Source organism: Acinonyx jubatus, chromosome E2 (assembly GCF_027475565.1).
Source record: "Acinonyx jubatus isolate Ajub_Pintada_27869175 chromosome E2, VMU_Ajub_asm_v1.0, whole genome shotgun sequence".
Lineage (NCBI taxonomy): Eukaryota > Metazoa > Chordata > Mammalia > Carnivora > Felidae > Acinonyx > Acinonyx jubatus.
Window position 1 is genome coordinate 27208123 of NC_069396.1, and position 11712 is coordinate 27219834.

The window sequence follows — 11712 nt, forward strand, 5'->3', positions numbered from 1 at the left end:
ATCTTTCTGCCTTCAACTTCCTAACTTGACTGCCAAGATAGGCCTCTCATCAGGGTAGCAGCCTGCCTTGTTTGGGAAAGTTGGGGTTATGATCCCTTGAGATGGGTTCATTTCTTCACCTCTCTAGCATCTACAGGAAGATATTCTAATGTGGTCAGCATTCCCTGGCGAGAGGTCCGAATTAAGGTGGTGATTCTAACCACATTTGATGGTTCCTCATGGATTAAATGATGCTTTTGTCTCTGCTCCGTCTTGACTTTCCTTTGTCTCGTCGTCTGTAGGTCCCTCGGCACTGCAGGAATGGCAGATTACGGGGTCTCGGCTGGCCAGTTTGTGGCAGTGATCTGGGATCAGTCATCCCCGGCGGAGGCTCTAAAAGATCTGGTGGAGAAGCTTCGAACGTTAACCGGCGACGAGGGCCAGGTGTCTGTGGAAAACATCAGCCAGCTGTTGCAGTGTGAGTGCCTGCACACATCGTCTTTGCAGGGCGGCAGGGGTCGGTGGGATGCTGCATTTGTGTAGTTCCTCAATGTCTGAGTTGTTTTGGGTGGCAGACGATAGCAGTGGGTGGTCACGCTGCTGTTGTTCAGTTGAGATACAGTGGACTTCAGAGTGTAGTTGATTTGTAGAAGTCTGTTGTTTCTTATTAAATATTCCGCATTTTTTAAGCCACCTTTCTTTTTTACTCCTTTCCCTAAACATAGGAAAGGATACAAAATTAGTAAGACTGAGGGAGAACAGCAGCTTCATTGCCCCTCTTGCTAGTGATGGTGGCCTCGTAACATTTGCTTGAGGGGGCGGTGTTCATTCTTCCAGGGCCCCAGGCCTGCAGCCCTCGAGGGGGGCTTGGCAGGGGTTGGCAGATTGCCTCTGGGGCCCAGGTGCTTGCTGAGTAGAGTCTTCCTTTCTTTTCAGCTGCCCACAAAGAATCTAGCTTTGACGTTATTTTGTCGGGTGTAATTCCTGGGAGCACCACTCTGCACAGCGCTGAGATTTTGGCCGAGATGGCCCGGATCCTTCGGCCCGGTGGATGTCTCTTTCTGAAAGAGCCAGTAGAGACAGCTGTAGGTAAGGAAATCTTCCTTTGAAAGACTAGAATTTAACAGCGTTCCATCTTTAGGTATGTTTACTGCATCTCTCTGAGTAGGAGGTATCATTTGGAGATCCTTCTCCTTGGTGGTAAATGATTGTACAAATCTGAAGCAGGGCACCTGAAGGAATTGTGACCTTTGATCCGTTCGGTAGTAAAATAGAAGGAAACTGCCCATCTGACAATGGCTGGGTCCTTCAACAGGCTGGCTGGTTAAACTGTGGTACGTCCATACCATGGAAAACTCTGGAGCAACAAAAAGGAATAAGCTCCTCATACGTGCAGCAACTTGGATGACTCTCCAAGGAATCGTGCCGAGTGAGAAAAAGCCAGGCTCAGAAGGTTGCATGCTGTGTGCTTCTGTTCATGCAATATGCTTGAAATAGCAAAGTTATAGCGATGGGGACCACATTGAGGATTGCCACGGGTTAGGAGCGGGAGGCAGAGGATGTGTGAGGCGGTAAAGGGGTTGTCAGAGGGCTCCTTGTGATGGAGCATCCTGGATCCTCCCTGTGGTAGTGCTCACACAGAGCTGCAAGCGTGGTAAGGTTGCACAGAGCTGCACACATGCAAGCAAGCTCACGTAAAACTGGTGACATCTGGGTAGCGCCGTGGACTCCCGGTGACAATTTCCTGGTCTTCACCGGTGTGCTATAGTTGTGAGATGTTACCATGGCAGGGGCGTCTACGGCCATACCACCCTGAATGCACCCGATCTCGTCAGATGTTACCATGGGGGGGGAACGAGGCGAACGGCCCTTTTTAAAACAAAGCAAAACAAAACTTTCTATGCACCTATAGTTATTTCAGAATAACAAGTTAGAAAATAATGACTGGAAGTCTGGGAGTGATGAGTGGTCTTGTTGACTCGTGTGAAACTAATGATGGAATCCAGGAGGTAAAAGCCTCTCGTTTTTGCTCCGTGGTGAAGCTGTCAAAACACCGTCCAATTCTGAATTTTTTAACTTTTTCCATCAATATGTGATGACTTAACTTAAAACACAATAAGAGAACGAATGTATTTTGAAATGCGTAGAGGTGTTTGTGCGGACGTATAAATTTGAGACGCAGACCGCAGATGACCAGCATTCTTTGCTGGGAACGTAGAGTTCGGGTGGCTGCACACAGTGTCTGCCAGAAGTGTACAGAGAGAACGTCAGTGCCTTACGTTTCCTCAGCCTCTTTCTCACTCGTTATCCAACATCCCCTGGAAGGTATTTCCAGGAAGCCAAGAGTGAGAAGAAACAGTAACAATGGAAGTACTATATGACACTTAAGAGCACAGGTAAGAGCACTTTGACCAACCAAAAGCATGTGTCAGAATGCCTTCACCATTTCTGTTTTATTGGCTGCTGACCCAAATCGGATGGAGCCTTTATTATTTTCCCTGCTTTGTCCCATGAAGTACTAATTGGGGTTTTCCTCTCGGCAGTTAACAGTAGCAAAGTGAGAACGACATCTAAGCTGTGCTCAGCCCTGACTCTTTCTGGTCTCGTGGAAGTGAAAGAGGTATGTTGGTAGACAACGTTCTTTGCTGGGAATTGAAGCCTTGGGCGACCACACCCAGGATCTCTGTGAGTCAGTACAGAGAAACTCAGGGGAGTAACAGCCCTGAAGGTGAGGTGCACAGTGTCGCGTACGCTAGGAAGCAAGCCGGGAAGTGCTTTGTGTCTAAGATACGTGATGCCGCAAAAGACAGAACTTTCTGGAACACCTGTCCTTTGAAGAGACTCAGCTTGCACCCATGTGGGTTGGAGCGTGTTCCAGTCTCAGTACTGGTGTGGGGGTGGTGGCCACAGTGGCAGGGAGAGCGCAACACAGGTCCCTTAATGGACACAAATCCTAGGCCCAAGAGCGACACAGGCACCGGGACCGTCCTCAGATATTTGGTGGGAGGCTGGAGCAGGTTGGGGGGTGGGGATGGGAATGCCATCTCTGATAGTTCAGTAGAAAGACTGAGGTTAAATGGAGGTGTTCATATTTCTACATTCTTCTTTGATGTTGAAGTTTTCTTATGTGAGAGGTGAGTGCTATACCATGATCACTGGTAATACCACCTGTTTGCCACATGACCTAGGGCCTTAGTTTCTTTACACCCACTCTTTCTTATTTTTTTCTTAGTTTAGGGTTTCTGTTTTATATTCTAAATAAGAGATACTCATCAAAATTCAATACTAGAGCATATAAACATAAAGTGACGTGCAGGCCTTCCTCACTCTTCCCTTCCCAGAGGAAGCCACCAACACATTTTTTGTGTGTGGCTAAGACCTTTTTTATATATTTACGCGTGTGTGTAAGAGAGACTTTTTTAAGTGTAAATAAGGTTGTATATATACATTGTTCAGTCACTAGCTTTTCCCCCCACCTTTAAATGTCTTTTTTTTATGTTTATTTATTTATTTTGAGAGAGAGAGAGAGAGAGAGAGAGCACGATCAGGGGAGGGGCAGAGAGAGAATCCCAAGCAAGTTCCACACTGTCAGTGCAGAGTCCCATATGGGGCTCGATCCCATGAACCCATGAAATCATGACCTGAGCTGAAACCAAGAGTCAGACACTTAACTGACTGAGCCCCCCAGGCACCCCTAAATATCTTTGACATTTGCCCACCTTCAGTGCATTGCCCCTCATCCTTAATGATGATGTGACAATATTGAGTGCTATGGATGGGCTAAGATTTATTCAACCATTCTGTAGTTGTTGGGCAGAGAGGTGGCATTTCCACATTTTTTTCTACCTTTATCAATCGTCTGCTACTGCTTCCCAAGAAAACATTTCCCTCCCGCATGGTCCTTTTTCTCTAATTCATTTCCACTCTCTTTGTTGTGGGCATGTTTCCCTGCTGTAGGCTGTGATCCTTTTCAACATGTCTGTTTAGCATGTCTGATTCATCTTCATAATCATAATCATTATAACCCGCAGAATGACTGGCATAGTGCCTTGGACCTAATAGACAGGTGTCTGGTAAATAATTTAGGGTTGGCTCAAAGTAAGCACACAGACGGAATGACACTCTAGGGGACAGGTCACTGAGAAACCGAATGTGAGGCATGAGGTAACATCTGTCATCTGGTGCTACTATATGCTTAGTACACAGAAATGAGTATTTGACGCCTGTATAGGTAGACATAGTACAACGTTATTTTGTGGAAAGAGTGTGGCCTAATGCTTTTGGTGTCTTGAATTCCAGCTGCTGCGGGAACCCTTGAGCCCCGAAGAGGTACAGTCTGTCCAGGAACATCTGGGTTACCAAAGTGACAGCTTGCTCTCTGTGCGCATCACAGGCAAAAAACCCAACTTTGAAGTGGGTTCTTCTAGTCAACTGAAGCTTTCTATTGCCAAGAAGTCTTCTCCTCCAGGTAAGACTGGCCTGAGGACCTTGTTCTGTCCAGGTGGGCCTAGAAGGACATGTGAGACATTGAGCCAGAGATCTGAATACAGGCAGTGATGTCTCTAGAGGACCACTCCTTCCTTAATTTCAGTCATTTCCTAATGGAAGAATGTTTAATGTACTGTTGTCCTGGGCAGATTCAGATCCACATCTGACATAATGCATAGGTATTACTTAATTCAACCCCTTCTGCACCAGAAGACACTGAGGCCTCCAGATTCTAGAGGCCTGAGCATGTGGTTTAGCTCACAAAGTCTTTCCACACCCCAGAACCATGACATTTATTCTCAGGAGATCTCCCATTGGTGGTCATGGCCACTAAGAGTGCCCTGCTCCTCTTCCTGTCTTTTCCATGCTAGTAAAGTCAGCTTCTCTTACTTTGAGGATCTTAAGCCACTTGTGAACATATTTCTTCTCAGAAAGTTGCACTTGCCCTTTGCCACCCCTTCACCCTTCTGATCACTATTACATGAGGCCCGAATTGAGAGAAATTGTCCCAGCTGTGAAATATGCGAAAATTTACAGGTACGTTCACACTGCTCTGCTTTGACTGGCCAGCCAAAATCTTTAAGAAATCCTCTGGAATCCCAGCCTTCGGAGTCATGGTTCCAGAATGGGTAGGGACGGCTTCGATGAGCGGTTTGCCTTGCAGAAGGCCTGAGCATTCAGCTGCACAGTGATCTGTGGAGATGCACTTACCCCCAAGGCCCATCTGAGGACCTGCCCACAGACTCGGGGCCCCGCTCTTTCAGGGCCTTCCTTGCACCCCACCCCTGACCCAGATAGAGCCGGGAGGTGTGAGGCTTGTGTCTGCAGCTGGTTTGTGTTACACCACCGCCACCAGCTCTGGAGCCAATTTTCTTGTACGTGACAGGTTCACGTGAGTCAGAAGCTTTGCTATTTATGATGGTTTTTGGCAACTTTCTCTCTGATCTTCAGATCTTCCTGCAGTAGGTGTAGGGAGTATGATTAGCCCCAGGTTCTGGGGGTGGAAACGAAGATAAGGACACAGCAACATGGAGTGAAGTCAGAAGCATTGGACAGACTCCTGTTTGTGGCTCTTTACTGTAAAAGTGGCCTAAATGTGGGAACCAGCTTCCTCACCTATAAAATTAGGACACCACATACTTAGCTTGTAAGATTCTTACCAGGATTTAATTAGGTAGCATATATGAAATACTTACCATAGTATCTGACACAAAGCAAGTGCTTAGCAAATGATGGCTTCTGTCACTGCAAAGCAATCGGCCCCAGGCCATGCCTTCTCTAAGTGGTAGAGCTGGGCCTCGGACCCAAGCCTTTTGACTCCCAGTCCAGCGTCCCCTCCCAGTCTCAGTAGAAGGCTCACGTATGCCTGTGGTTTGTCTCTGGCTGCTTTTATGGAGCTCTTTTTCTTTTGTGGGTTGGACTCAGTGAAGCCTGCCGTGGACCCTGCAGCAGCCAAGCTCTGGACCCTCTCAGCCAACGACATGGAGGACGAGAGCGTGGTGAGCGGGCACTGTGGGCAGTGCGGGCTCTGCGCTGCTTTCTTGTAGGCCTCGCTGCGGGTATGAGTGGTTGTCATTGGGAGTGGCCTCTCCGGACTTGCAGCCGTAAAGCCCAGCACTGCGGCTGTGCCTGTCACTGGCATTTTTGATTCAGGAGGGAACTCCGCATTGGTGGCATTTTACATTTCTTTTTCAGCATCTCTTTTCCTCACAGGTTTTCTTGTTCTCACTTCATGTGATATGTTAAAAGATTCTTGTGGGCATGCGTGAACCTGAAAAAAGTTTGTCAGCTTTATTTTATTGGCTCCTTTGTCTGGGCAAGTCACTGAACGCTCACTGTCTTAAGAGCAACACTTTCCCATCTTTGATCAGTACTGTCTATAGTAAAGTTCTTTATTTCTGTGACTGTTGAAATTCTGGAGATAGCAGGACAGGCTACGGTTCATGCCCCCGTAGAGCTTACAGATGAATTGTCCACACATTTATCAAAGAATTGCACACATGTATGTATCGTTATTTGTCTTTTTCTCGGGAATGATATAAAATATATTTCATTCCCTTTTTCACATGACAGCCCTTCATATATTTGAATAAATATAACACTTCTCTTTTTGTTCTTTCTGCTCCCTCCCTACATACACATGCACTCACATTCTCTGCACATTGTAAATTACTTCCCCCCAGTCCCCTCACAACTGAATGCATCTTCTGTGGACATAGTTTAGATCCCTCCAGTGGTCAGCTGGAGTGTGATGATCAGCCCAGAATAGGGCAGTGGAGACCCTCTTTACGTGGACCCTATAAACCCACTGCCACCACAACCCTTTTTTCAGCCTTCTGTTAGCAGAGATCGTGACCGTGTCACTAACTTCTTCGAACACTCTCCAGGATCTCATCGACTCCGATGAGCTGCTGGATCCAGAAGATTTTAAGAAGCCGGATCCAGCTTCCCTGCGGGCTCCTTCATGTGGAGAAGGGAAAAAGAGGAAGGCCTGCAAAAATTGGTGAGTGCTGGCAGAAGCAGGGTCTGCCGGGCTGCTTCTAGTGGCTTCTTGAGTCTCAAGGAATCGGAATACTTGACTGTTGTTAAAATATATATTTTATAGTGAAATCTATCATATATACAGAGGACTTTTTTAATCAGGTACACTTTAAACAGTAATGAAATGAACACCTGTGTACTGATTACCCAGGTGAAGAATCGGAAACATGACTAGTATCTCAGAAGTCCGCTCGACAGGCTCCCTCAGCTGCGTCTTGCTCCCTCTCGTCACAAATTACCATTCTCCCAAGTTTATGTTAATCATTCTTGGCTTATTTGATAGTTTACCACCTAGTGCGAAGCTCCAAATAATACATTCTTCAGTCGTGAAGACCTGAGTAGTAAGCCCACCCCCGATGAGGCAAGGACAGGTCAATATTCCACATCTGTGAAGTCTCCCGGTGAAAGATAAGATCTGCAGTCTCGCCTGGACTGGGTCCCTTCCAGGGGAGTCAGTAGGAAGAGTCACGAGGGAGTTCTCGGAAACCAAGGGCCTGGCACAGGGAGAGCGCTGGCGGGGCCGCAGAGTGACGCAGTGACTGGCGACCAGCAGAAGTGTGGTCAGAGGGAGGGACTGCTCTACGTGTTCTGATCCAAACCCGCCGGGACCAGAGCTCTCCTGTGCGGAGCAACCACGGCGGAACACACGTGTCCTCGGCAGAGCCTCCGGGTGTGGGGGGAGGGCACGCTGAGTGTCGCCCGCACACGGTCAACATAAGCCAAGGCCCTGGGCTGGCTTGCCCACCCTCGGGTAAAAGAGTGGCCTGATGGCAGCTTGGTTGGTGACAGTGGCAGCCTTCAGTGTGTCTGTCCCTCGTGCCCCTGCCCCGTGCACACGTGTGACCTTGTCCCCAACAGTGCGGAAATCTTGGGAGTCCCCTTCACTGTTCCCCTGAGGGTTCCCTTCCGTCTGCCTTACGTTAGCTTTTCCGTGTTTTGTATCCCTTGCTTCTTTCTTGGTTTTCTCTTTTCTCTTGGTAGAGTCCATTCTCTAATAGTTTTTTTTAGAAAAGCTACTTGAGAGGTAAATTTTGTTTTGCACACTTTGTGTGGCTAAAAATGCCTTTTTTCTATTCTCATACATGATTGCTAATTTAGGTATGGAAATCTAGATTGGAAATAATTTTCTTACATCATTTTGAGGACATTTCTGTGAAGACGTATCTGGGGCCATTCAGTTTCTTGATCTTTCTGTAAGACCTCTTTTTCCATTTTGGAAGTTTGTAGAATTGTCTTTATCCCCAGTATCATTTTGCAATATGTCTTGAAGAGGGGTCTGTTCACATCTCTTGCACTAGCCACTCGATACACCTTTTCAGTCTAGAAGCCACGTCCATAGCTTGGGAAATGTTCTTTAATTTTGAATACCATTTTTGTCTTCTCTCTTTGTTTTCTCTGTGACCTGTTACTCAAGATGTTGGATCCCTTTAATAGTCCTGTAAATTTTTTTCTTTCACATTTTGTTTATGCTTTACTTTCTGGGAAATTCTGCAGGTTTATCCTCTACACCTTTTGTTAAGTTATTTTATTTCTATCATGGTTACGTTTTTTTAATATTTGTTTATTTTTGAGAGAGCATGAGCACACATGTGTGCACGTGGGGGAGGGGCAGGGGGAGAGAGGATCCCAAGCAGGCTCCTCACTGTTAGCGGAGAGCCTGACACAAGGCTCGATCCCACAAACCATGAGGTCATGACCTGAGCCAAAACCGAGAGTCAGAAGCTTTACTGACTGACGCACCCAGGGCGCCCCTCTACCACCATGTTTTTAATTTCTAAGATTCCATTTTTGTTTTGACTTTTTTCTTTTCTTTTTTTTTTTTTTTTTTAAGCACAGTGTCCTATTTTTATTTTGTGGGTGTGATCTCTTCTCTTTTCTCCCGAGGTTAGTGATAGTTCTTTGTAGGTTTTTTCCTCCCTGCACAGTCTCTGTTTCTTCCAAGTTGCCTTTTTTTTCTTTTTTTTTTTTTTTTAGCTTAGTCTCTCACTTCGAGGTAGAGGCCTTCTACCTCCCACGAATCTTGGTTGTCTCCAAGATAAGAGTGGAGGACAGAAAGCTCCCTGGGAGCCCTGAGCTCAGTGGGGAGTTTGTTGGCTGTGCTTTAGTGACAGGAGCCAGGGTGGGCCTGTGGGGGACTCGGCAAAGTCAGTATCTCTGGGTCTTTCCCTTTGGGGTGTTAGAATTCGCAGAGAAGGAGGGGCCTTTCTGGTGCAGGCAGTTCCTTTGGAGGGTTTGGGGTGTGATGTGGGTTGGGGGTCGGCCACCTACGTGGTGGTGGCTTCCTCACTGCCTGCTCAGAGTTCAGGTCCCCTCAGTCACTTCTTCCCGTCCTGCTTTGCAGCACCTGGCACCGCATTGCTGCTGTCCCCTTTCCCGTAGCCCCTGTCGTTGGGGGGTTATGTGTTCACTCCAGTTTTGGTGGGACCTTGAGGGAAAGTAAAGTAGAGGCATGCGTGCAATCTGTCCTCTTAACCTGGAAAACACTGGTCTTAGTATTTTTGCATTTGTTTCATGGACGGAAAGGGTGGTAAAAAGTTAAATGGTGGCTTGTGGGCTTGCTGAGTCATTGGTGTTTTTTTTTTTTTTTTAAAGTGTGAAAGTTGCCAGGATTCACAAATCAGGAGATTTCAAGTAAAAATCCAGTTTGTTTGTTTTTTCTGTTTGTCCTTAGCTTTGGAAAATGTGCCAACACTGTCTGCTTCTCCCCAGTGTGTTAATCAGCCGAAGCTGAGTAGTGGCCGGCCTGTGTAGACAGGGCGTTTCCCTCGGGGCCACCTGCTCCCCACCACTCTGTCTCCCTAAACGGCCTCACACTTACATCATCAGCCTGGCCCTGTGGGCGTGTGCATTAAGACATCCTGGTGTAAAGAGAAAAGTGTGAGGGCGGGCTTGGGCTCTGCCAAGGATTTGGAGCCCCTGGGTGGTGGCTCGTCTCACTCACAAGCTACTGATGTCCCCCCAGCACCTGTGGCCTCGCAGAAGAACTGGAAAGAGAGAAGTCAAAGGAACAGGCGAGCTCCCAGCCCAAGTCGGCTTGTGGAAACGTAAATATCTGGATCTTTACTCAGTATTCACAAAACCCCCAGTGGTATTGGGCATCATCCTAAACCCAGCACAGACTAGCTCCTGCTCTCACTTCCTGCCCAGATATCTAATTAGGCAAATATGTGAGAACGTGTGTGCAGGAGAGAGGTCATCGTCTGAGACTGGGCTGGCATGCCCTCACCCCGGGGGGAGCTCTTGTCATTTCTCGGTTTGGGCCCCGTTCTTCCCACTTCGTCGTGGCCGGATGCTCTTCAGCCATGTGGCTGAGCTTGGCTATGATTTGAACTGCTGAGAATATAGAAATACGGCCTCTAAGGAACTTCTCCAGATCGCTGATTTTTGTAAAACCGGAGATCTTAAATACTCTCGGTATCTGGATCTCAGTCGGACCTACATATGCACCGGCCGTTCCCATCGGGCCTCTATGGCCATGTCAGGAAACGAGGGATCCCTTTCTTGCCCATGAATCTGGGACACGCTGACCCTCCACTTCCCCGTATGACTGTCTCTTCCCTCAACAGTGCTACCTGGGCGATGCCTTCCGCTGTGCCAGCTGCCCCTACCTTGGGATGCCGGCCTTCAAACCTGGGGAGCAGGTGCTCCTGAGCGCCAGCAATCTCAGTGACGCCTAGGAGGGGCCGCCGTGGCGCATCTCTGCTCCTCGGCCAGCTCCTGCCCCTCGAGTCCCACCGCTGTGGTTCCTCCCACCTCCTCTGGATGTGCTCACTCTCTGCACGAACTCCGATTGCAGGGGGTGCTGGGTAAACAGTGTGAAGCTGGCTGTGGGGTGCAGTGGGGTGTAGCACTGCTATGTATCCAAAGACCAAGGTTAATGGGGCCTGGTTACTCTGAGTCAGGGGACCTCTTTCTCCACCTAGTGTGAGGGAATGGGAGTGCATCCTGAGGAGGCCCCTCTCCTGATGTCACAGTGCTGACCTCACACTCAGAGTATTAACACTCTGTGACGGAGGCCCTGCCCCGATTCTAAGCTCAGCAGTAGTGCCACTGCCTGTCTTCCAGAGCTGGTGGTTTACTCAACCTGCAGTTGTTGGTGACAGGAGTCAAGTGTCTCATGACCTCAGGGCACCAAAGGAATCACCCATTGGTTGCTATGATCATATTCAGTGTCCCTCTGTCCTTTTATCCCCACCCCACCCCACCCCACCCCTGTTTTACTGTATCGTACCTGTCCTGTGGTTTCTGTTACTCTACAGTCATTAAAGTTGTGTACTTCTGCATATTGGTTGTGGAGAGGGGTATGTTTGTGTGTGTGAGGTCTGACACAGCCATCTGAGCTCAACTTGGACCACGAAACTTTCTTTTTTGGAGAGACTTAGTATCACACAGTGGGGCCAGTCCTACATTTAAGGATCAGGCCTCTCTGCATCTACTTTGGAAAAGGCCAGGGTGGTAAGAATTTAGAAGAAAGGAGGACAGAAATCTGAACCAACAATAAATCTCTCTGACCAGGAGATCTTTCATTCTCTTTGTTACACAGACTTGGAATTAATCTTGGCAAAAAGTTGGAGACTATGGACTTAAGAGAACAGGATTTGGAGGGTCCTTGGCAGGCTCAGTTGGTAGGACATGTGACTCTTGATCTCAGGGTTGCGAGTTTGAGCCCCATGATGGGCATAGAGATTACTTAAAAAAAAAAAG

At 47.9% G+C, this 11712-nt stretch overlaps 1 protein-coding gene across 1 annotated transcript in view; it reads left to right on the forward strand.

Moving 5' to 3' along the window:
* CIAPIN1 (cytokine induced apoptosis inhibitor 1) overlaps nt 1-11293 on the forward strand; it is a 16781-nt gene extending 5488 nt beyond the window's left edge. Inside the window, exons 2-9 of the mRNA XM_015074522.3 lie at nt 282-457; nt 916-1068; nt 2523-2599; nt 4279-4447; nt 5893-5966; nt 6855-6970; nt 9971-10052; nt 10575-11293. Coding sequence (XP_014930008.1) covers nt 301-457; nt 916-1068; nt 2523-2599; nt 4279-4447; nt 5893-5966; nt 6855-6970; nt 9971-10052; nt 10575-10685 — 939 coding nt within the window. The 5' untranslated portion in view covers nt 282-300 and the 3' untranslated portion in view covers nt 10686-11293. The remainder of the gene's footprint in view (nt 1-281; nt 458-915; nt 1069-2522; nt 2600-4278; nt 4448-5892; nt 5967-6854; nt 6971-9970; nt 10053-10574) is intronic.
* The last annotated feature ends 419 nt before the right edge of the window (nt 11294-11712 follow it).